Source organism: Sebastes umbrosus, chromosome 7 (genome assembly GCF_015220745.1).
Source record: "Sebastes umbrosus isolate fSebUmb1 chromosome 7, fSebUmb1.pri, whole genome shotgun sequence".
In the NCBI taxonomy this organism is placed as follows: Eukaryota; Metazoa; Chordata; class Actinopteri; order Perciformes; family Sebastidae; genus Sebastes; species Sebastes umbrosus.
Window position 1 is genome coordinate 34,690,046 of NC_051275.1, and position 25,587 is coordinate 34,715,632.

A 25,587-nucleotide genomic window follows, 5' to 3' on the forward strand; every position below is an offset into this window, starting at 1 on the left:
TGCTTTCTTCCTCCTCCTCGTCCATCTCTCTCAATCCTCTCCTTCTTACTATCTTCCTCTTCATCCCTCCTCTTCTCCTCCATCCTGTCTTCCTCCTCTTTCTCATCCTCTTCCTCCAGTATCCTCTCCTCCATCCATCATCCCTCTCTGCCATCCCTTACTTTCTTCTTCGTCCTCCTTCATCCCTCTCAATCCTCTCCTCCTTTTCATCTTCCTCTTCATCCCTCCTCTTCTCTCATCCTCTTCTTCCAGTATCCTCTCCTTCATCCCATCCTCCCCCTCTGCCATCGTCCTCCTCCTCCTCCTCTTCCTCCTGCTCCTCTGGGAGCAGCAGACGGCGAGCAGAGGGATGGATGATGGAGGGATTGATGAATGAATGGGTCGTGTTTGGCTACAGACTCTGTTTGCGTGCCAAGTGGCGGCATTCGTGTGCGTGATGCAGAGGAGCGTCAGATACCATAGCAACCAGGAAATGTGACACCTCCTCCTTCACACGCACACACACACACACACACACACACACACACACACACACACACACAAAGCACTCCCCTTGGATTTCATGACATGTCCACTGACCCCTTGATCCTCCCAGGCCAACAATTATCTGACCAATCTGCTCTGTGTGTGTTCTCTGACATGATAAATACAAACACACACCTAAACATATAACTAATAGACAAGAACTGTGTGTTTTCTACTATTTTCTATTCATTTTTAATAGTTAACTGTCCACAGTATGATGCAAAAACAAAAAAAAATACAGAACAACGTCAATGCAAGGTGCACTTATTAGCTTTTTCTGAGCTTTCAATCAGGTGGATTTCCTCTGAAGGTCGTTAAACACCGTGCGATTAATATGAACAGTTGTTTTTGTCATGAATACTTTCATACACAATGTAAATATTATGGGGCAAAGAAAATCAATGTAGTTTTTTTTTCTGGAATAAGGTAGATTATTCTGAGCTTTCACACCGCGAATAAAGTCCTCAACCAATCACGGTGTGGCTATGTTTATAAGGATTATGAAATAACAACACGGAAGCTCCGTAGTCCGAACCAATACTTTATAACTCCTTTCAACCTCGGCAAAGGACCAGATCCACTCCTTCCCTTCTTACCTTTCACAATAAAAGCCTCAGGCATATAAGTCTAGACATTGCATCTGCATTTTTGTGTTGTTTATTTGTCACAGCCCCAACAACAACAAACACTGCAGTCTGTAAAGGCGTTAATGCTGCTAATAAAGTTAACCTTAAAGAACAGGCTCATATGAACATAGAAACTGTTGTTTTCATATTTCTGCATCGCCCCGGCCGCCAGGTTGATGCTGTTCGTCTCTTTCACACAACTTAAATATTTTTGACAGCTTTGGGGGTTTTTTCTCAGACATTGTTCGGTTCTCGGAAGTGAGTCTTGCCGCAACTTAACAATATTTACCGTTTGAAATTGGTGCATCCAGGATGTCTGAAAAATGTCTAAAAAATGTCTAAAAAAAAGTCTGAAAAATGTCAAAACTATTTTGTAAAACAAACCTGCCGAAGCCTCGTAACACAAACCTTTGGACTCGACTATGAATAGGAGGAATGTAAACCCTGACTGACTGAGTGTTAATTTAAGACCGATTTTAACATTGATGAACTTTGTCCTTTGTCCGTATTTTAGGCATGTTTTCAACACAAATGAACATTCTGGCTGTAAAGACGTGAACTGTTGAGCACAAGAAGAACTTGTGTGTGTCTTTATAATCAGCCATCCACCTCTCTCTCGTCTGTGACGTCGACTCTGAGCTCCAAATGAAGCCTTTAGTTTAATCACTTTAAGAGTCTCTGCGTGTGTTTATCATATAGTCATTTATCTCTAAATGTAAATGTGGAACATGAAACCAGCTCACCGCTGCTGCTGCTTTAACACACACACACTCCTTAGAGGCCCGTCACACACACACACACACACACTCACACACACACACACACACACACACCGCGGTCCACACATTAAAGAGGCCGCGCCACGCCGCCGTTTGTCACCCGGAGAGAAAACAAGCGATTGACGAGAGGAGGAGGAGGAGGAGGAGGAGGAGGAAGGGTGTTGTTGTGAAGCAGATGCTGAGCCTGACCACAGCTTTTGTTTGGGACGGAGGCCCCTCCATCCATCTCTCCACACCTCCGTCTTTACCTCTTCACTTCATCCCTCGTTTTTCTCCCTTCTTTTCTTTCTCATGTTTTCTCCTTTCCATGCTTTCTTCTTCGTCCTCTTCCTCCTCTGCTTCCACACCTTTTTATCTTTCTCTCCTTCCCTTTCATCCATCCTTGTATCCTTGTTCTTCTCCTTCACTCATCCTTTCTTTCTTTCCTCCTCCCTCCTTTCATGAAATATCTTTCTTTCATTATCTCCTTTGTCTCCTTTAAATCTTCCATTTTGTCCTCGTCTCCTTCCTGTACTCCCTCATCTGTCCTTTTCTCCCTTTTCCTTCCTTCTCTCGTCCACTTTCATCTGTCCCTTTCTCCCTCCCATCCTTCCTTTTCTGTGTCCTTCCTCTTTTACTCCTTCCTTTTCTCCTTTTCGCCTCCTTATTCGTTCTCCTTCCTCTCCTTGTTATTCCTCCTCTCCTTCCCTTTCATTCATCCTTTTAGCCTTCTTTCTCCTCACTCGTCCCCCTTTCCTCCTTCCTTTCCTCCCGCATCTGTCCTGTTCCTTCCTTCTCTCGTTCCCTTGCATCTGTCCTTTTCCTTCCTTCTCTCGTTCCCTTGCATCTGTCCTTTTCTCCCTCCTATGCTTCCTTTTCTTTCTCCTCCCTCTTTTACTTTCTCCTTTCTCTTCTTTTCACCTCCTTCTTATTCTTTATCCTTCCTTCCTCGTCTCCTTTCATCCATCCCTTTATCCTGCATTCTTATCCTCCCTCTTTCCTTATTTCCTCCCCTCTCCCTTCACCTCCTCCTCTTCCTCTACGCTGCATTCATAACCGTCTCTTTCTGTTTATCCTTCCTCTTTCTTCTCTCTTCTCTCATTATTTTTTTCAGCCCCTCCCTCCCTCCTTCATTCATTCTCTCTCTCTCTCTCTCTCTCTCTCCTTAACTGGTCAGCTTGTTTACGTCCTCTCTTTCTTTGTTTCATCCCTCGTTTTCAGCTTTATTGCTGCTTTAAAAGGGAATATTTTCACCCCCTCCGCGACACGTGACAGAAACTTTAAAATGAATTTCTTCACCGTCAGAATATGCGTCTTTTCTTCCAAAAAGCTAAATAACAACTTTAAAAGGATTTATTTTATTTCAAGATGAAGTGTAATTATTTCTCGTGATCTCCGTCATCTGCTTCTACTTCATTTAGAAAGTTTATTTGTTTCCCAGAAAAAATGTATGTCCCAATGCCACGTCCAATTTATTTCCTCTTTGTCAGTTTCAAAATGAGAGCAGTGAACGCTCTCGCTCTGATTCTGGAGGATTAAATCTGTGTTCACACCAAGAGCCAAGCACATTTTCGGCCTCGCTTTACTCGCGCGAGCCGGACCGCCGGTATCATTCATGTTCACGCGTCGGAGAGGAGAAGGAGCTTGTCTCCAACAACTCTTCTTTCCTCCATTTCCTCCATCAATCATGGAAGAAATAGCCACTGTTGCTGCTTTGTACATGTTGGTGAAGTCCCAGATACGACAGAAAACCAAACGCCGTCGTGTCTGGGTTCATAACATCACCCGGCGGCGAGCTGTATTCACATACACGTCGCTACTGAGGTATGAACCCAAAATAAACTGTGATTTAATCGTAATAAACAGATCAAAATGATGCCGAAATAACTACAAAATTATGCTGGTTAGTCAAAAGTCTGAATTGATGCTTTGTCAGGTCTGTTACCATGACGACAAGCAAACAACTTTTAAAATGCTTGTTTTCTGAATGGAGTTTGGATTGATCAGTGTCAGGCTATGCCAACATTGCAGCTGCTCAATCAACACTCAAGATAATGATGCGAAATTCGTGCGTTTGCGTTGTCATTCGTGTTGCCCGGCGCAAATTCACGTCTATCCGTCTCTGTGCATTGACTTTGTATGTAATCGCGCGGCACAAAACGTTGGTGTGGACGCACCATAACACCCAAACCTGATGTATACCGCTAATATTACAGATCACAAAAACATTTTCTCCTCTCAGACTCCACCTGTAACGTCAAACACGTCGTAGAGACGTAGAGTCAAACTTTATGAGAGAAAGCAAAAAAAACGAGACACACTTTAGTCTTTTGGGATGTTGTTAGACGTCTATCAGAGCTTTTTAGTTTTAGCTCCTAGTTTTGTTTTTTATGGCCCGTTTACTGTCTGGTTCGGTCTCAGAGTTCCCAGCAGACACGGTCAGGGACGTCCCGGTGAAGGAAGTGGAACATCCGGTTGGATATTCACACCCGATCATAGCTGAAGTGCGTATTTAACGTCCTTCTGGTTAAATCTGCCGCTGCACAGTAGCCAATGACCTCAGGCAGGATAAATTTAGCTCGCCCGGCCTCGGCATCACCCCGACAGATCAGTTGTTTTGGCCCATATCGGCCCACCCAGGCCGTTTTTTTGGAGGAAAAACAGCCTCGATCTGACAGCTCGACGGAGCGAGGCCTCTCCGCACAAAGAGCCGACATTGACTATGAAAGGACGACCGTTAGAGAGGGAGAGGAGATGAAAGGAGAGAAACAAGAGAGGAGGAGGTAGAGGAGTTGGTGGCCTCTTCTTCCCAACTCCCAGAATATCATCAGGATGAAACACTCAGGAATCCCAGTTATTTTACATCCAAACAGACACTGCAGTTGGTAAAGTAGGGATGAAAGTAAAGCATGGATGAAGTAGAAGACCTGTTTGGTTTCAAGACCTTTCAAAGCCCTAAAATAGAGGAAATTGAAGACATTTAATCCTGTAAAGGTTTACCCCTCATACTGGTACCCAACCAATATCTATTTTAAAACATATATTCAGAAAAATAGTCTTATTTTTATTTAAAGTTAGCTCCATGTTTGATTCTATTTTCACCATTTTTAAATGTTTTTAATGGGGCTGTCAAAGTTAACGCGATAATAATGCCTTAACGTAATACACTACCACTAATTTATTTAACACAATCGATCAAACCAGAGGTTGTAGCGGCTCAGTTTTAAAGCCAGAGTGAAGATACTGGTATCATATGAAACTACAAAACCTGATGAATCCATCGGTACCAACCGTGTCATACTAGCTTGTCGGGAAGGAGGATAAATAACGCTCCAAACTTGTGCTAAAGTTTGTCGAGGAAAAACTGTCATGTCCATTTTCAAAGGGGTCCCTTGACCTCTGACCTCCAGATATGTGAATGTAAATGGGTTCTGTGGGTACCCACGAGTCTCCCCTTTACAGACATGATAAATATTTACATACATTTTGCATAAAGCAGCATATTAGTCCACTCCCATGTTGATAAGAGTATTAAATACTTGACAAATCTCCCTTTAAGGTACATTTTAAACAGATACAAAATTAAGATTAATTTGCGATTAATCCCAATTAACTATGGACATGTGATTAATCACGATTGAATATTTTAATTGATTGACAGCCCTAATAATAAGTTATCAACAAAGCATTCAAGAAGAACATTCATTTTGTCATTTCAACCACAAAAATATATCTAAATGATTGTTTCTCTCAAGACCAAAACTAAAACGCTCAAAGAGACGTTTTCTAGTTGCTTGTTTAGTTCGACCAACGATCCAGAACTCCTCAACGAATCAACTGATTGTTTCAGCTCCGTGTACAATAGTACAAGTACCCGTATGTTCTAAAATCATAGAGAGTGACAGTGGCCACTGAATTTTAATCAATGCCGGCTTCCTCCACTGACAAACATTCCTCCTCCTCTCCATCTCTTTCCTGTCATCCTCTGTTCATCCACCCATCAGCATCACTTCCACTCCTCCATCCTCCCCCACCACCACCACCTCTCCTCCTCCTCCATCCTCCTCCCCCTCTTCAATTAACATAATAAAAGCCTGCCTTAATCTCTGCCCTCCCAAACACATCACAGAGGGCTTCCACACACACTCACAAGGCTGACATCACTGGAAAACACTGCAATATACTCTCATACCACACACACACACACACACACACACACACACACACACACACACACACACACACACACACACACACACACAGAGGCTCAGTTCTCCTATTATAGGGTGTGTTTGATTGGGTTCCCAGGGGAGAGGTTACTCAACAGCCACGCTTACACTCCCACTCTGCCACTCAGTGTGTGTGAGTGTGTGTGTGTGTGTGTGTTAAACATCCTCCTCCCCAGCACAGTGCATGTTATCACCCCCCTCAAATCAAGTGTGAGTTTAGGATCGCTACCAAACCTCTAAACTCCGCCACACCAGTCGTGTTTCCATCAACATGTTTTTAAATGCATTTTGAAGTATCTCGTTAGAAAATCTGCAAAATGTTACGCTTGTTTGAGTTGTGTTTTTTTTGTCAAAGTTGATGCACTAAATGGGATATGGAAACGTCTTTGTTGACGTAGTGAACATTTAACTCACATGACTGATCAGCGCTTCTGCTGTCGGCGGCTTCCTGGATACATATTCACAGTATATAGTGTGAAACATGGTCAATACTAGCGGACATGAAAGAACTATAAAATCAGATTCCTGAAGACCGCTCTCCATTTCTCTCTCTAGATGGTTAGATGGCCAAGCCGACTTGTTTTGTTTCCGGTTCGCTACCTCTACTTCTTCTTCTACTCTGTTTATCACAGCCATGCGTTCCTTATAGCCACTACGCTGTAGTCCAGTTTATTCGCTCCAAACCAGTTGATGGAAACGCTCCTAATTCATATTTCTTTTTTTTGTCATTTGAAAAGTTTTTCAGCCGATTCAGCGTGTTGAATCTTTGGTAGGAATAAGGAAAACATTGGGGGGATTAAAACAAACCTTTTAACGGCTTTCTGAAATTGTTCTGGTGCCAACTTTCAAATCTTAGATGGTAGAAGGTTCCTGAACCTCGGTAGATTAAACCAAACTGTGACTGAGATGTTCGACTCTGCGGAGCTCTGAGTTTGTTATTTTGAGTCGAATAATTGTGGAATTTATAGGAATACTGTTCATGGAAATATGAGGGAAGGGTCCTGTTCAAAGAGCTGCACCCAAATACAGCGACCTGAAGTTGGTTAACTTCATAAACACTGAGGATGCCGGACTGGAAAAACAAAGGTTGAGATGAATGAGTTTGATGAACACAGTTAATAATTCTTAATGCTCGTTTCTGAAGACGAAGAATAGGGACGAGTTTAGTGGGATGAGTACTTGCCCATACTGAGTTACAGTAATATACACTCACCGGCCACTTTATTAGGTACACCTTGCTAGTACCGGGTGGTCTTCATCTGCTTCAAGGTTGGACGTGTTGTGCGTTCAGAGATGGTATTCTGCATACCTTGGTTGTAATGAGTGGTTATTTGAGTTACTGTTGCCTTTCTATCATCTCCAACCACTCTGCCCATTCTCCTCTGACCTCTGACATCAACAAGGCATTTCCGTCCACACAACTGCCGCTCACTGGATCTGTTCTCTTGTTCGGACCATTCTCTGTAAACCCTAGAGATGGTTGTGCGTGAAAATCCCAGTAGATCAGCAGTTTAATACTCAGACCAGCCCGTCTGGCACCAACAACCATGCCACGTTCAAAGTCACTTAAATCCCCTTTCTTCCCCATTCTGATGCTCGGTTTGAACTTCAGCAAGTCGTCTTCACCACGTCTAGATGACGTAATGCATTGAGTTACTGCCATGTGATTGGCTGATTAGCTATTTGTGTTAACAGGCAATTGAACAGGTGTGCCTAATAAAGTGGCCGGTGAGTGTATATGGATAAACCAAAGAATAGTACGAGAGAGTGGCAACCTCGGTGTTCATCGTATGTCGGACTTTTCCCAAACTTTTTTTACATGTCACCAGGAACTATTATTTTCTTCCAGTTTGTCTTCCTTCTCTTCTTGTCTCTGTACGTTCACAACACAGGGTTTTACAGCTTCAAAATAAGATCAAAATCTTCCCTCAAATTGAATCCAGATTTCTGTAAAAACAAATCAAACTCACTCCGACCTGTAACTTTTTCTTTCTGTACATCCGTCTCCTCCAACCTTTACTCCACACTGATCTTTATTTACCTCCCCATCTGCTAACACACACACACACGTATACACACACACCCACACGTGTGAAAGCGTCAGCGCATCATCACAGCAGGACCGCGGCAGATGGCTTCTGCTTCCTGCTTCAGCACGCTGCTATGAACTCTGGGGGATTGAGTCCCCGGGGACCAGAGCGTGCTAGCTTCAGCGTGCGTGCGTGTTGAGAGAGAGAGAGAGAGAGAGAGAGAGAGAGAGAGAGAGAGAGAGAGAGAGAGAGAGAGAGAGAGAGAGAGAGAGAGAGAGAGAGAGAGAGAGAGAGAGAGAGAGAGAGAGAGAGAGAGAGAGAGAGAGAGAGAGAGAGAGAGAGAGAGAGAGAGAGAGAGAGAGAGAGAGAGAGAGAGAGAGAGAGAGAGAGAGAGAGAGGAGAGAGAGAGAGAGAGAGAGGTGTGTGCTCCCTACTTGCAGTAATGAGCCCCGCGGCCCCATGGTAAATGGAGTCTTTATTATTGTTAGTCATTAACGCGTTGACAGCTGGAGGTGTCTTTAGCAGGACTCTGCTAGCTTCGCTAGCTAGCTAGCTGGCTGGCTTATCAGCATCGTCATCAGCAGGTCGTGTCTCGGCCTCATTGATCAGCTTGGAGGCTGCAGGTCACCGATCACCACGCTGATAATCAATAACTGTGATCGGCTGAGCCTCGTGTCGTCATCCTGACCAATCACAGCTCATCCAGCGTTGCTCTAAAAGTAAAATGTCAGTGAGCTTCTGGTACGCTTCAGTTGTGGTGTGTTGGATTTGACAGCATCAGTTATCGTAGTTCATAGTTACACACGGATATATATTCTCTTTTATTATGTAATCTTTGGCCTCATACAAATTCAGTGTCCCAGGAGATGTCCAACAGTTACATTTAAATAAATACTTACACAAAACCTTTATTATTTTACTGCAAATGGACAGCATGTTATGATGAATAATAGAAGAGACAGGACTGTACAAAAGCCCCTTAGCACGCTCCCAGATGACCGGTGTAATGAACTCACAAAGTGCACGGAGTCGAATACAAGCGCAGCAGTTTTAACATCTGTATTTGAACCTGTTAATCAGGGAAAGTACCCGCTGTGACGTGCTTCTATATACATGACCTTAAATACAGATCAATAGGTCGCCTCCTGAACAGATTTCACCATCAGCAGATGGATTTATTAGTAGTTTAGCGTTTTGAAATCATGATCAAATCACATATCTGCTATCATAAAATCCTCCGGATGGTTGGTTTGCTTTCACACAAACTTCAAAACGAACCACTTCACTGGAAGCAGAACCGAGACCCACCTTTTCAGGTGGTCTTGGTTCGGTTGTTTGGTCCGCACAAGGGTTTGATTGACGGCTTTCAGCCCCAAAAAAACGGTATTAACAAGGCAAACTGACCAAACAGGTTAGGTGTGAAAGCACCCTGAGATGATACAGGTGATTCTGGAGCTGCTTGGGTTAATGGACCTCTGAAGAGCTGATCCAATTTTAAACTTGTTCATAGTCTGTGTGAGACGTTTCAGGACATCCTTGGAGTATACTGATTAGTGTACTGATTATACTTGACTTGAAATGTAATTATTGGAGACAATTCGCCGCTTGTCCAAGAGCCTTTAAACAACGTCTTGAGCTCTGCAGATTTAAATCCAGAGGAATTTAAATTTAGATCCATTTCAGAAGCTTCATTTGAATGTTTTAATATCCGAGGAAGACGGTAAATACTGCTTCATGAAAATGTAAAAATGCAACATCAGCATGAAATATCATCCATCAGTCACATGAACATTGATATTCAGTGTTTGCAGCTCCAGCTCGGCTGCTTGTCGAGGTCCAGACAGGCTCATTGAGCTGCTCAGATGTTATCAGCTGTTAGTGACGGTCACTCCTGAGGGAGTTGTAGTTTTTACAGCTGTCCTTCTGGTCCACATCTGTCTGTGTTAAAGGGGATCTAACCACTTTAGTTCTATTGTTGGACTCATCTTCGTTTATATTTTCCTTCATTTCTCTTCAGTTAAACCTGGAAATGAAGATTATTTTACTTTTAGGATCAACCTACATTTATAGAAGATTCTCCACTTCCTGCACTCTCTCTCTCTCTCCCTTTCTCTCTCTCTCTCCCTCTCTCTCTCTCTCTCCCTCTCTCTCTCTCTCTCTCTCTCTCTCTCTCTCTCTCTCTCTCTCTCTCTTTGGCTTTAACACTTATGTTTCTTTGCTCTTGTGAATTAATTAATCATCTATTGTTTATTCCAGAGTCTTTTCTAGACATTTGTTGACGTGTTGTTTCCATTCTTCCTCTCAGATCCTCCCGTCGTCCAACAGTTGAAAAGAACCTTCAAATACTTCCAGGACTACAGACAGGTGAGTCCGACATCCTGGACCGGGAATCTGGAGCGTCATAAGAAAAAAAGAAAATAACACGTAAAATTACTACTTTATAATATTATGACTTTATTCTCATAATATCACGACCTCTTTTCTCGTAAATTTATGACTTTATTCTCTAAATCTCAGGTTTATTTATTTTTCCTCCATGCGGCCCTAATACTCCGTCCTACCGTCGTACCATAGACCTACAACAATGATAAATAAACATGAAAATGTAAACAAAAAAAAAGTTATTCATTTAAAAATGTCGTAATATTACGAGAAAAAAGTCATAACTTTACGAGAAAAAATAACACGTAAATTTACTTCTTTATAATATTATGACTATTCTCGTAATCTCAGATTATTATTTTTTTCCTCAATGTGGCCCTAATACTACAACAATGATACATAAATATGAAAATGTAAACAAGAAACAGTTAATCATTTCCATTTTAAAAACTCCACGGGGAGCCGCTGGATAGGAGCTAAAGAGACGCATGTTGCTGACCCCTGACCCCTGACATATACCAACGAACCATTAACCGAATAGTCGATTATTTGCGTCCAGCCCTATCTTCGTATAACTGCTTTATACGTGCAGTCATCCACATCATGAGATGTTTTCTGCTTCTTAACTTTCACTCTCACTCTTCTGTTACACTAATAGAAAAGGTCATTCACACACTTATTTCTTGTTTTGGATCTGAGTTACCAGAATGAATAGTAATGGTTTGAGTTACCGTGGAAAGAAAATGTAATTCATATGAGCCTTGTGCCAACCCCTAAACCAGTCATTTAGGATGTAGATTATAGTTTTGGGTTTTCCTCCACAGAGAATCCTGAATCTATATTCTGCAGATGTATCTTGATGTGGGCGTTTCCCTTCTTCCTGTTTGGGTTTTTCACAGCGATGATATGAGCTGATTTGGTCTCCTGTTAACAGATCAGATAGAACCTCAGGAATTTTCTCTGACTTGCCGACTTCCTCGTGTGAAGCTGAAATACATGTTTTAGTACACGGAGAACGAAACACCTTCCAACGGTTCATCAGAATGTGAACAGTTTCCTGTTTCGGTGTCAAGGTCACCTGCTTGACCTGCTGTCTCTCTCTCTCTCTCTCTCTCTCTCTCTCTGTGTGTGTGTTTGTGTGTTGTTGATGATGATGATGTCACGGTCAGATGATCATCGAGCCGACGAGCCCGAAGCTGCTGCCCGACCCCCTGAAGGAGCCGTACTACCAGCCTCCCTACACGCTGGTGCTGGAGCTCACCGACGTCCTGCTGCACCCGGAGTGGTCGGTACGTTTCCCCGCACACTTCACGCCTCTGACGCAGGATTTCTTTGTTGTCAATGTAGACGAGGTGAAGGCGCGCTCAAACGTGAGAGTGACACCTGTGCAGTGCGCAATGGCTGATAAAGGTAGTTCCACTTCTTAATCATTTTAGTGCAGGGCTACCCAGAGCTTTATTATCTGACCAACGTTACGACCAAGAACGTCACAACATCCAGTTGAAAGGTCAGCCAGTGACAGGAACCACCTCCCAAGCACCTTGGATAAAAGGATGGTTGGCGTTTTCCACGTGTTTTCTTACTCCTTCTCTGTGCCTCCTCTGTTCCTCCTACGTGTTCTCTGACCACGTGATGGGTGACGGGGATAACGGAGCACATTTTCAGACGTAGTCGGACCTCCAACAAGCACTTTGGTGTTCACACACTGAGGCCTTAATGCTCTCTCCTACCTTTCACTACCACTCAAGTCAACTTTATTTATAAAGCCCGATATTACACATTACTAATTTACAATCTGTACAGCACATGACACCCTCCGTCCTTAGACTCTCGATTCGGATCAGGAAAAACCTTCCTTTTAATGTGGAAAAAATGGAAGAACGACCAAATGATTCCTCCGTTACTCCTCTAATATCTCTCTGCTCCTCTACAGTCTTTCACCAGTCAAGAATTATAATGAAGATAATCAATTATATTTAATATAGAGATTATTATTTAGTGACACGCTGGCATCATAGAACAAACAGAAGAAGAAAACGGGTAACAGTTAAAGATGAGAAGAAGAAGGAGAGGAGGTGAAGTTAATGGTTTTACGGGACAGGTGGAGGATATGGAGTGTGTGTCGACCACCACCTGTCGACTTGTCTTTTTGTCTGCTGAGACGCGCACACACACACACACACACACACACACACACACACACACACACACTCTGTCCTCCTACCTGACAGGTGTGCAGCAGCCGTAACTCGACACCTGCCGCCTGTTAAAACAGACAAACACACACTCAGGTAGCTTCACCTGCCCCCCCACTTCAATCTTCCTTCCTGTCACAGAAACACACACACAAACGTATCCAACTTGTACAAACACACTCTGCTTCCAGCTTTCTTCCCTTTCTCTAACAGCCGTGTGTGTACACACACACACACACACACACACACAGAGTAACAGCTTCAACTGTCACCAACATTTTATAGCTGTACAGCTGCAGATGATCAACCAGAGTCCTCCGGGTCGGAACAGAAACTAAAGAACACACTGTGTAAAAACATCAGTCTGTTCACCGTCCATATCCCGACCCACACTCAGGTTGTTGATGTTGTGTGTGTTTAACTGGAGCCGCAGCAAACAGGAGGCGACCTGAGTGGGAAAGGTCACGACCTCTGAGCGATTGACTGGAACTAAACAGCGGCGGTCCTGCTGCTACATGAGCTCTGTTTCCACCGCAGGAACTTTCCCCCTGAAACTAGGAACCTCGTTGCGTTTCCACCGCCGGGACCAGGGTCTAAATTAAGTTCCCAGGTTCCCGTCCCGTGGCCAGAAGATATGTTTGGGGAGGATGGAAATAAATTTTGGGACGAATTTGGGACAAGAGTTGAAAGAAAAATCCCTGTTTTATTAGAATGAATGGTGATGAAAATGACTGCATGTTTTGTGTAGATCGTTGTAGTGTTGTGTAGCCTACCGCCGGCCTCTGACCTCTGACCTCTGACCTCATGACAGCCACAGCGGCAACGGGAAATTATTTCCAAGTTAATGAGGTAAACTTTCAGACATAACAAGACATTTGAGGACGTCATCTCAGGCTTTGGGAAGAACTGATCCATGTTTTTTTACTTGATTTCATAGAGAAAATAATCAACGGATTAATTGAAATTGAAAATAATTATTAGTTGCAGCTCTGCTCTGAACAACAGCTTCATTTAACACGTGTTAAATAACACATCATCTCTTTTTCCCTCAAGGTTTCTAAGTTTACTAAATGTTTCTCACATTACTGTCGTGACCTGCCACCACGATCATCTGCTGGACACCCTGTGGTACAATATATCTCATCATTAGTACGATTCTGTAGCTCCAACCAACGGTGTGGTTTACTCTTTATTATTAATAATAATCACAATATTCTGGTTTAGTTTGTATGTGATTTAATCCTCAAGGCCACAGTTTGATCTCAGGTTAAAGAGAAAGAGTCGATCACATCGATCTCTCCGAGTCACTGACTGGTTCTTTGTGTGTCCAGTTGTCGACAGGTTGGCGGTTTAAGAAGCGTCCGGGCATCGACTACCTGTTCCAGCAGCTCGCTCCGCTCTACGAGATTGTCATCTTCACCGCAGAGACCGGCATGGTGAGACACACGCACACACACACACACACACACACACACACACACACACACACACACTTTAGATAATGTGTGTTTATCAGTGAATAAGCCCTCAGAGGTTTCTCTGTCATGCTGATGTGAGCTGACTTCTGTTTGATCAGATCAGATCTTTTTGTGTTTAATGTCGTCAGGAGCAGAAAGCTGCCCGAGGAAACACGGCGGTTTAATAATGATGAGCGCTCTTCAGTGTTCTAGTTTAGTTAGAAATGTTTGTAGAGTCTCTGAAGGTAAATCTGATCTTAGTCCCACAGAAGTTATTTTTTTAATACCAACTTTCAAAGAAAAGAAGCTGCAGAAGTTTTAGTCTGATGTTAGTTAACATTAACAAGGTAAAACTCTTAAAGGATTAGTTAGACATTTTGGGAAACATGCTTAATACATGCAGGCTTTGTTACTGGCAGTTAGATAATAATAATAATAATTTTTATTGTCCATAAATGTGGAAATTTGCCTTCGACTTCACTGGTTGGATAATTCACATCATAGTAAATCACAACAATAAATAGCACAACGTGCAGTAAATACATTAAATAGCAGCGGATCTATGGAGTCTTTTTATAAATTCTTTATAAAGAGGATAATAATAATAATAATATATATATATATATATATATATATCCACCTCCCAGCACCTCTAATGCTGCCTGATTAACATGTGAAATAGAGTGTGTTTAGTGTGAACACATCAAGTGAGGAGTAGCAACAGGCAGATTATTGGTATTAAACAGTCATTTGTTTTGAGTCACCTCTACAGTCTCTTGTTCTGGTCTTTGAGATGCTAACGGAGCCGTCAGGCAGCTCGCCGCTCTGTTTGTGTGTGAAGTGTGTCGACTTGTTTACAGTCGTCTGAAGGCCACAAACACACACGTAGACATCAGTTCTGTTTGCAAAAGACCAAATGTGTTGTTGTTTTTAACCGGCGAGAGACAGCAGTAGTAATATGCTCCATATTTGTGAATTAAAATCATATTGTTAGTGTACCGGTGGTCCCCGCAGACCTCCATACCGCCGACAAACAACGGCGGCGACGGCGCTTCAGAGAGCCAGCCAGCTGGAATCTTTTTACTGAGAAACTTGAATTTGACTCAAAAACAACTAATGTCATCTGTTTAAATGAGTTGAAAACACAGTTTTCCGGTGTGTTATGTCTGATTTTATCTTTGTTATCTTCCGTCCAGACGGCGTATCCTCTGATCGACAGCATCGACCCTCAGGGTTCGTCATGTATCGCCTCTTCAGAGATGCAACGCACTACATGGAGGGGCATCATGTTAAGGTACGATGTGTATTTTTGTGTTTGCTGCAAGTTTGATGTGTGAAGGAAATGTTTCACTACTGAATCAGAGACGGAGGTCAAAGACTGTTTCTCTGCTTCATCTTCTGACGTTTAAAAGAAGCTCAGGTGAGTCGTATCAGGCTCTTAAGAAACCTTCAGTTGACGTCACGGAGACTACGTCCATGTTTTATACAGCCTATGGAGAGGACACGTAGAGTAGATTGTAAGAAACAAGGTGTGTAATCATTTAAAAAAAAAAAAAAACATTAACAAAAATAATAAAGAAAAATATATTTTTATGTTTTTAATATTTAAATATATATTTAATATTTTTAAAAATGTATATATGTATATCAAATAATATAATATAAATATCTTTTATTATTTTTTATTATCTTTTTTCACTTTGTTGTAGATTTAGCTGTTTTTAATATTTAAATATATATAATTTATATATATAATATAAATATGTTTTTATTATTATTTCTTATATTTTTCCACTTTGATGTAGATTTTGCTGTTTTTAATATTTAAATATATTATATATATATGTATATATATATTAAAGGAGACGTTGAATATCTGGAAGTGTTTATTATCATCAACTTTTAATGCAATTAATAATATTTTGAATGATCACAGTTTGTTTAACTGGTACATTTAAAAACATAATAAAAAATGTTTATTATATATATATATATATATATATATATCCTGACTTTCCTCTGAGAGATTAAGATTTAAATATTATTTCATGTTGTAATTATGTTTATATATGTTTTTACATTTGTTTGTTTTGTTAGTTTATTAAAATTAATGCTGGCTATATATATATATATATATATATATATATATATATATATATATATGCATCTGAGCGTCAGACGTCTTATTGTTTGTTGGCTGTTGTTGCCGGGATAGGAAACACAACACAACAGCCTGCTGTCCATGTAGACTTCACTGTCAGGAGGTTTAATGGAGACAAAGTGGGTTTCATCTAAAACTGTAGAGTTCAAGAGACAATGACTTAATTACACCGCTTATATTTATTTATTTATTTATTTATGAATAACACAACACACACACATGCAGCCTTTTTAGCTAGAAATGACACCGTGGATCATTAATTTTAATAAACTAACAAAACAAACAAATGTAAAAACATATATAAACATAATTACAACATGAAATAATATTTAAATCTTAATCTCTCAGAGGAAAGTCAGGATATATATATATATATATATAATAAACATTTTTTATTATGTTTTTAAATGTACCAGTTAAACAAACTGTGATCATTCAAAATATTATTAATTGTATTAAAAGTTGATGATAATAAACACTTCCAGATATTCAACGTCTCCTTTAAACCCAGCTCTTTACAGTTTATTATTAAAACTTCTTTACCACTAAATCTTGTTTTCTGAATAAAGAATCGTGTGTTTCTTTAAATAAATCCAGAGCTGCTCTGTAGTTTCTTCATGTATTAAATAAAGTTGATAAAACACCTGTAACGGGCTGCATGAACCCCCGTGTCTCATCTCCAGAGCTGCCTTCTGCTGCTGCCATTGATTTCTTCCTCCTCCTCCCCTTCCTCCCCTTCCTCCTCGTCCTCCTCCTCCTCCTCCTTCTCCTCCTCACCACAATAGTCCTCCCTCCTCCCCTCTCAGGCCTCATTAACCCATCACTCCCCTCTTCCTCTTATCTCACCTCCCTCCTTCACCCCTACCTTCCTTTCCTCCCCTCCTCTCTCATTTCCTTTGCTCCATTTCTTTAACTCCCTCCTTCATGTTTCCCCTCCCTCCCTCCTTTCTTCCTCCCCTCCTCCCTCCTCCTCCTCTTCCTTCTGTCTCCCTCCAACTGTCATCTCTGGGTTTTTATTGACGAACAGTCTGGAGGTTTTTAAGGAGCTGGTTAACCTACTTCCACACTTATCGTCTCATCTCCATGACGCCAAGGCGGCGCTGAATGCAACAGATGCTGAGGGAGAGTTATTAATGCTCCATATGCTGAGGGAGAGTCCGAGATGCTGCATATGTCAAAGAGAAAGTTAGTAAATGATCATTTATGGATGTGCATTTTCTGCCAGCTACCATTATAATCCAGATACTGTGGACAGAGTTCAGAAAGTCTGTAACATGCACACAAAAACACACTGTGAGCAGTTTCAGTGTTTTTGTAATGTGCAAAACGTCTGTCCTCCAAAGTCCCTACTGGGGACGTCACAAGAACCGATACTCGGGTACCGAGTCGATAAGAAAGTTCTGAAAACGTGATGTTCTGCTGCAGCACTGCAGGTACCGTCAGGGCTCGAGACTATAACGGCATCCCGTCATCCCGCGGGACGAGAGCTAGTTAACGTTAGCTAACTGTTAGCTCCGTGCAGGACTACAGGCTACTAACAGCTAACGCTAGCTAGCTCTCGTCCTGCAGATTTCAACACGGTACCATTGATTTACATTATGATGCATTCAGGTGCTATTCAGTAGAAATGAGAAGAAATCGTGGGCTTTTGCTGACGGTTGTCGGGCGGGGTGTTTGCTAACGGCTGAGTTGGCGTTTTAATTTGAAAAACCCAGAAAAGCCCTTTAACAACAAGGAGGATCAAAGTTGATGCAGCAGAACCTGCGGAGATATCGTCTTTTTATTTCATTCCACACGTTCTTCTCCCTCGTCAAAACCTGGCGCCTACGTTACCCACAATGCAACTCTTCCTCTGACAGTTGGGTTCAGAGATTCAGGTGTGTTGTGCTAGTTAGCAGCTAGGCTAATGTAGCCTGCAGCAGAGAGGAGCAGCGGGTTACAGAGGTCTCACTCCTTTCTAACTCCACACCTCCAGATTTCATTTACTTTTCAAACTTTTCCGACGTTTATCAGACAGACGGCAGCATTCTGAGGGTCGTCTACCAGTCCTCCTTTTCTCTTCTCTTAGCTAGAATAATATTAATTCCTCCTGATGCCGCGGCGCGTCGACCGTCCTCACCCTCTCATAAACCTGACCAACATGCAGCTATTGTTTTGCTGCCCTGCATCTGAGCGTCAGACGTCTTATTGTTTGTTGGCTGTTGTTGCCGGGATAGGAAACACAACACAACAGCCTGCTGTCCATGTAGACTTCACTGTCAGGAGGTTTAATGGAGACAAAGTGGGTTTCATTTAAAACTGTAGAGTTCAAGAGACAATGACTTAATTACACCGCTTATATTTATTTATTTATTTATTTATGAATAACACAACACACACACATGCTGCCTTTTTAGCTAGAAATGACACCGTGGATCATTAATTTTAATAAACTAACAAAACAAACAAATGTAAAAACATATATAAACATAATTACAACATGAAATAATATTTAAATCTTAATCTCTCAGAGGAAAGTCAGCAGTTTTAGGCTGGGTTGTAGATTTGCAGATAAATATTGAACTAAAAATAAACAATGAATAAAATTAAATACACAAATTGGCAAAAGTAAAATTGTTTTATGCTGTGTTCACACCGAACGCAAAGCCAGTTTTCACCTCACGTTACTCGAGACGCGCCGGAGAGGAAGAGGGGCGTTCCTCCATGGACACCAACAGTGTTTATTTCCACTGTTTCATCAACCATGGTCGAAATGATGTTTTGTACATGTTGTGTAAGTCCCAAATATGTCGTTGTGTCTGGGTTCATACATCATCCGGAGGTAAACACAGCTCTGAATATCACCGCCTTCTCCAGGAACTGTGTCTGGATGACAGCAATAGTTCCTCACAGCAGTAGATGTTCCTCAATAGATGTTCCTCACAGCAGTAGATGTTCCTCACAGCGGAGGATGTTCCTCACATCACAGCGGTAGATGTTCCTCACAGCGGTAGATGTTCCTCACATCACAGCAGTAGATGTTCCTTACAGCAGTAGATGTTCCTCACAGCGGTAGATGTTCCTCACATCACAGCAGTAGATGTTCCTCACATCACAGCAGTAGATGTTCCTCACAGCGGTAGATGTTCCTCACAGCGGTAGATGTTCCTCACAGCGGTAGATGTTCCTCACAGCGGTTGATGTTCCTCACAGCGGTAGATGTTCCTCACATCACAGCGGTAGATGTTCCTCACATCACAGCAGTAGATGTTCCTCACAGCGGTAGATGTTCCTCACAGCGGTTGATGTTCCTCACAGTAGTAGATGTTCCTCACAGCGGTTGATGTTCCTCACAACGGTTGATGTTCCTCACAGTAGTAGATGTTCCTCACAGCGGTTGATGTTCCTCACAACGGTTGATGTTCCTCACAGTAGTAGATGTTCCTCACAGCGGTAGATGTTCCTCACAGCGGTTGATGTTCCTCACAGCGGTTGATGTTCCTCACAGCGGTAGATGTTCCTCACATCACAGCAGTAGATGTTCCTCACAGCGGTAGATGTTCCTCACATCACAGCAGTAGATGTTCCTCACAGCGGTAGATGTTCCTCACAGCGGTAGATGTTCCTCACAGCGGTTGATGTTCCTCACAGTAGTAGATGTTCCTCACAGCGGTTGATGTTCCTCACAACGGTTGATGTTCCTCACAGTAGTAGATGTTCCTCACAGCGGTAGATGTTCCTCACAGCGGTTGATGTTCCTCACAGCGGTAGATGTTCCTCACAGCGGTTGATGTTCCTCACAGCGGTAGATGTTCCTCACAGCGGTTGATGTTCCTCACAGTAGTAGATGTTCCTCACAGCGGTAGATGTTCCTCACAGCGGTTGATGTTCCTCACAGTAGTAGATGTTCCTCACAGCGGTAGATGTTCCTCACAGCGGTTGATGTTCCTCACAGTAGTAGATGTTCCTCACAGCGGTAGATGCTCCTCACAGCAGTAGATGTTCCTCACAGCGGTAGATGTCGCTTCTGTTTCTACTCTCCAAACAGAGATCTGCAGCCACAGATGTCTCCTGTCAATAACATCACAGGGCAGATTTGACGAGAGGCATTTTCCGACTAATTCCTTCATTCACAGAGAACAGAGAGAGAAGATGTCGGGGCGCGACCTTTCATTGATGGAATCCTGTGACTTCATTACATGTGCAGAGCATGTGTGCTGCTAAATACAGACATCTCTAACTGTCGTCTTAGCTAGTCACAATGAGGTTATAGATATCTGGAATAAGAACTCTGACTAGTCATAATGACGTTACCACTAGTCAAAACAAGTGTGGATATCTCTAATGTTAATTCATGGTAATCAAACTTAGGGTGCGTGCGTGCGTGCGTGCGTGCGTGTGCAGACAGTTCAGTTTAGGTTATAGCCTCAAACACACACTGAAGGAAGACAGATGCCTTTTATTCATTGGCTGTGAGGAGGATGGACGGATGTGTCCGCTGGGGTTTGCACACACACACACACACACACATGCACACGCGCACGCACGCACGCACAGAGCAGTGTTTGGGTGGGGGGGGGCTGGGCGCCAGATGAGCGTGGTGATAGAGACAACGAGCAGCGTCCCTCTCCATCTGTCTCACACACACTAATAGTCACCAGCTGGAGCCACCAGAGAAAGTGTTTTAATTAGAATATTGAGGATGATTCAGATGATAAAGTTGTGTGTTTGATTAAGACTTAAGCAGCTCAACGAGGTCCTGCAGCTCATGTTGGGCTGGAGGAGGAGGAGGAGGAGGAAGAGCAGGAGGAGGAGGAGGAGGAGGATTCAAACTAACCCTTTTATTTAGTTGTGATGTGATTTTAAAGATCACGTCCGTGTGTTTCTGAACCCCCGTCTCTCTCTTGTGTGTCCAGGACGTGTCCTGTCTGAACCGGGACACCAGTAAGGTGATTGTGGTGGACTGTAAGCGGGAGGCGTTCAGCCTGCAGCCCTTCAACGGCATGGCTCTGAAGAAGTGGGACGGAAACTCAGAGGACCGGACGCTCTACGACCTCGCCAACTTCCTCAAGAGTAAGACGCCAGACGAGACGTTCAGGGTCCATCGGCTCGTAGTTGTTGCACTTTATTTAGTTTAGTTTATTTAGTTTGTAGAAACAAAAACATCTTCTCATCTCGCCTCAGAAAGAAGCATGAAGCGCTCATCTGTTGTGTTTATGTACAGAGATCCTTTTAGTGTCGACGTCATGAATGTTAGCTGGAGGCTAACGCTAGCAGTGGGCTAAAGCTCCACATCTAAATGTCCTCTGTGTTGTTGTCTGAATCCAGATCTCAGACATCAGAGATGAGTAACTGTGATTGGAGCTCTAGAGCTACAATATCAGAGAAGCGTTTCAGAGACGGAGAGGAAATGATGCTAATATTTAGCCTTCTGCTAACAGCAGCTAACGTGAGCCGTTAGCTGCTGTTAGCAGGAGGCTAAACTATTAGCAACCCTTTCTCTCCGTCTCTGAAACGCTTCTCTGATATCGTCCGACTCTCTTTGTGACTGACTTTACTGAAGGAGAGTTAACTAGAGACATCCACAGATTTATACGCCCTCAGTTTATCTTTACATTCTGCCGCTGGCCTCCAGCCCGAGCAGGCGTTAGCTAGCTGGTCGTCTTGTAATGATCCGTATAAATCAAACTGCTTGTGTGTCTCTCTGGCAGCCATCGCTCTGAGCGGCGTGGACGACGTGCGCTCGGTGTTGGAGAACTACGCTCTGGAAGACGACCCCATCGACGCCTTCAAACGCCGACAGGCTCAGCTGGCGCTGGTAGGAGGAGAAATCAAACGCACCCTGTTCTGTTTAGTTCTGTTTGGTTGTTTGGTTTAATTGTGTCTCCGTCTGTCCGTCCGTCCCTCAGGAGGAGGAGCAGCGTCTGGCCGAGCTCTCCCAGCAGAAGAAACAGGGACTGTCTCTCGGCTCCATCGCCTCGCGGTTCTGGCGCTCCAAACAGCAGTGAGGCCCCGCCCCCACCCTCTCACACGTCCACCAATCGCAGCCCGGCTCGCCATCTGCGTCGAGGGGAGGGGCCAGAGGAGAGGCGGGGGGGAGAGACCTGCGTCCCTGCAACCAATCATGTCTCAGTTGGCGGGAACATTGTCCGTCCTCTGCACCAATGAGAGGCACTTCCTGTTCTTTTGGAGGCGGGGCGTCGGCGGCCCCGCTCCCGTTGGATGTCACCTGACGCGTATCTAAGCTGCTGATTGGTTAAAAAAAGAAAAACAAGAGACGGAGGATCCAGGTCAGGATAAACTCTTGTTGTTGGCGGTTTGGAGGCTGATCTGAGATCAGCGCTGCTATCGCCACTCCAGCTGTGGATCGGCCCCGCCCGCTCACAGGATCTGACCTGAGATCAGCGGCGCTCCCGTACCGCACCTCCAGAATGTCTATTTAATTGTATTTCCTGTTCCTCTCTGTGTGTGTGTGTCAGACTGGCTGCCGGAGACGACGTTAAAATAATGAATATTGTTTATAAGAAATAAAGATTAAACAGGAAGTAGTGTTCCTGAGAGTTTATTCAGCGTGTCAGACCGTCGGCGTCGTCCGGCGGTGGTGGCGGCGTGGACGGGTGATCGCCTCGGCTTGTGGCCGCGGTGAAGACTGGACTGGTGGAGAAGCGAAGATCCCTCCTCGTCTCTCATTTACACACAAGGATCAGTCTGTTCTGTATTTTTCTTATTGTCAACAAATCCCATAAAAAAAAAAAAGACTCAAACCAACAACGTGTAAGTCCGTCCCTCATTACTGTCTGACTTCCTGTCTGCAGCTCCAAGCACATTGGTTCCTACTGATGACGTACATCTGTAAAAACACATTCATTTGAAAAAATAAAGGCTCAGTAACTTCCTAAAACAAAGGCTAAACGCCAACAAATATGGATTGAAGCAGAAAGGCTAAACGCCAACAAATATGGATTGAAGAAAATATTTAGTTCAATTGTATACACATTAAACAGTGTGTGTTGGAGGATTTAATGTTTCTTTCTTCTTTTTGTGAAATTTTAATTTAATTCTCTGAACTCTCGTCCTGTTCTCTCTTACTCCTCCGGAGAGAACAACCATCCAAAAAGTTCGTTCTATCAAAGTATAGAACTGGATTTTTTGCTCAACAGGATTGATTTCCAGTTTTCCCAGGTATCTGAACTATTTTAATTGTTTTTATTGCTGTTTACGACCAGGCCATTTCTTTGCCGTTCCCCATTAAAACTGGATTTACACTCGTTTAAGATGGTTTTATATTAAATAGTATTTCACTCAAACCATCCTGTTCTCTACAGGACAAACTAATGTCGAATAATGTTCAATAAATAACTAATTTACTCGTCTTTCTGAGTAATTGAGCACTTCAACTTGTAAGATTTTAACTGTGAAAGTTTAAGCATCATTTTAATAATATTATTTTTTATGGAGCACAAAAGAAGACTAAATTAATTTAATTTGTTTATTTTTTCCTCCTCAGGTTTACGTCTCCAACCAGCAGATGTTAAAGAAACAGTTTGATTTGAGGGTAAAAAAGGGAACACGTGTCGTTCTTCTGTATATTTTCATTAACAGGAAAACAAAAGACCAAACTTCAGGAATCTGGATCTCATCCTGGGATTTAAGAGAAACCCCGCGGAGCCCTGAGACCTGTAAATCTGTTGTTCTTGTCCCCTCTCGGTTGGACTCCTGCTCCTCCGCCACCAACACCACCCATCTGTGAAGGTGTCGGGACACTTAACACCTCGCCTCATCGGCCTGGTATGGAAACCAGGTCCTGGTCTGTGACCAGAGGGCATCATGGGAAACGGCGAATCTTGTGTTGGCACAAATAAATAAGAACACACGTCATCTCAACCTGCAGATCTGGATCTGAACCAGACACATGAGTTCACTCTGACATACAAACAGATCAGAGTCCAATACCGACAGCAAGTTAAAATAATGTCAATATTATTATTATTATTATTATATAAAAATACTAACCTACAAAATGGAAATTGAGATTTTTTTTATAATTTTCACTTTGTTAATATGACAAGTTATGATGAAAAAAATCAAATAATGGAATATTAATTTATAATTATGATTTTTTCACTTTTTCAGAATTTTTCAAATATTTTACTTTGCTTCCCATATTTTTATTAATTTTATCTTTTTAAAACTTTGTTTCGTTTTTTGAAGTGGCCTTAGTTTTTACTTTGCATTCCATTATTTTGATTTATTTAAAAAAAAATGCACTTGCCGTTTTTTTTTACTTTATACCTTATGTTTTTATCCATTCAAATTTTTACAGTCAATATTTTTACTTTGCATCTCATATTTTTGATTTATTTAAAAAAAAAATTTTTAAGTTGCCTTCGTTTTTTTCTTTGTATCCTGTATTTTTTTATCTGATTTTTTTTTATTATTTATTTGAACTTTTTTTTTTTTAAAGATGCCTTAGTTTTTACTTTTTATCCAATTTCTTTTACTTCTTTTAACTTTATTTAAAGTTGCCTTACTTTTTACTTTCTATCTCGTATTTTTGATTTATTTGAATTTTTACAAAGCCAGAATTTTACCTTGTATTTCATCATTTTAACTCAAGTCAGATATTTTTTTATTTTATTTTTCATATTTTTGACAATTGTTTACGTTAACTTTTTGTCTCATAATTTTGATTTCATATGTAAAAAAAAAAATTATCCTTTTCATCTCCATAATTTTGATTTGGAGGAAGTCAGGATTTAAGACTTTGAAGGTCATAAATTGATGAAATAAAATAAACAGTTGATTCATAAAATCTCCCACCTTTGACTCACCTAAAGTATTTTTTAATTATTTCCACTTGTATCTTTGTTTCCTGTAGCTGCCGATCAACGCAGAGAGAATATCAGTGAAGATGGCGAGGACGCCGTCCATCATGTGCGACCCTGTGATGATGTCACTGAGCATGTTGGAGGTATAACTGCAGTCAGAGGTCAGCAGCTACTGTGAACGTCTCCATACTGTGGAGTAGTGTCAGGGGGATGTGAAGGTTCAGAGGTCACAGCATGAGGAGCTGTTGACCCGCTCAGATGTCCCTCTGCTGTTTAATCACAGCTAAAGAGTCCCATGAGGACGTCCTGGATAAATAATAAATATATGAATAATATTCACCAAAGTTCAAACACAAAGAGTTCGGCCGTAAGCGTCTGCAGGCGGATCTGTGGACCGATTTAAAGGTTTAAAACAAA

The 25,587-nt window shown here is 42.2% G+C and overlaps 1 protein-coding gene across 1 annotated transcript in view; it reads left to right on the plus strand.

Moving 5' to 3' along the window:
- timm50 (translocase of inner mitochondrial membrane 50 homolog (S. cerevisiae)) overlaps positions 1-23,360 on the plus strand; it is a 40,641-nt gene extending 17,281 nt beyond the window's left edge. Inside the window, 8 exon segments of the mRNA XM_037775535.1 lie at positions 10,474-10,532; positions 11,720-11,839; positions 14,077-14,181; positions 15,399-15,429; positions 15,432-15,496; positions 21,259-21,415; positions 22,054-22,160; positions 22,252-23,360. Coding sequence (XP_037631463.1) covers positions 10,474-10,532; positions 11,720-11,839; positions 14,077-14,181; positions 15,399-15,429; positions 15,432-15,496; positions 21,259-21,415; positions 22,054-22,160; positions 22,252-22,350 — 743 coding nt within the window. The 3' untranslated portion in view covers positions 22,351-23,360.
- Positions 23,361-25,587: the final 2,227 nt, after the last annotated feature.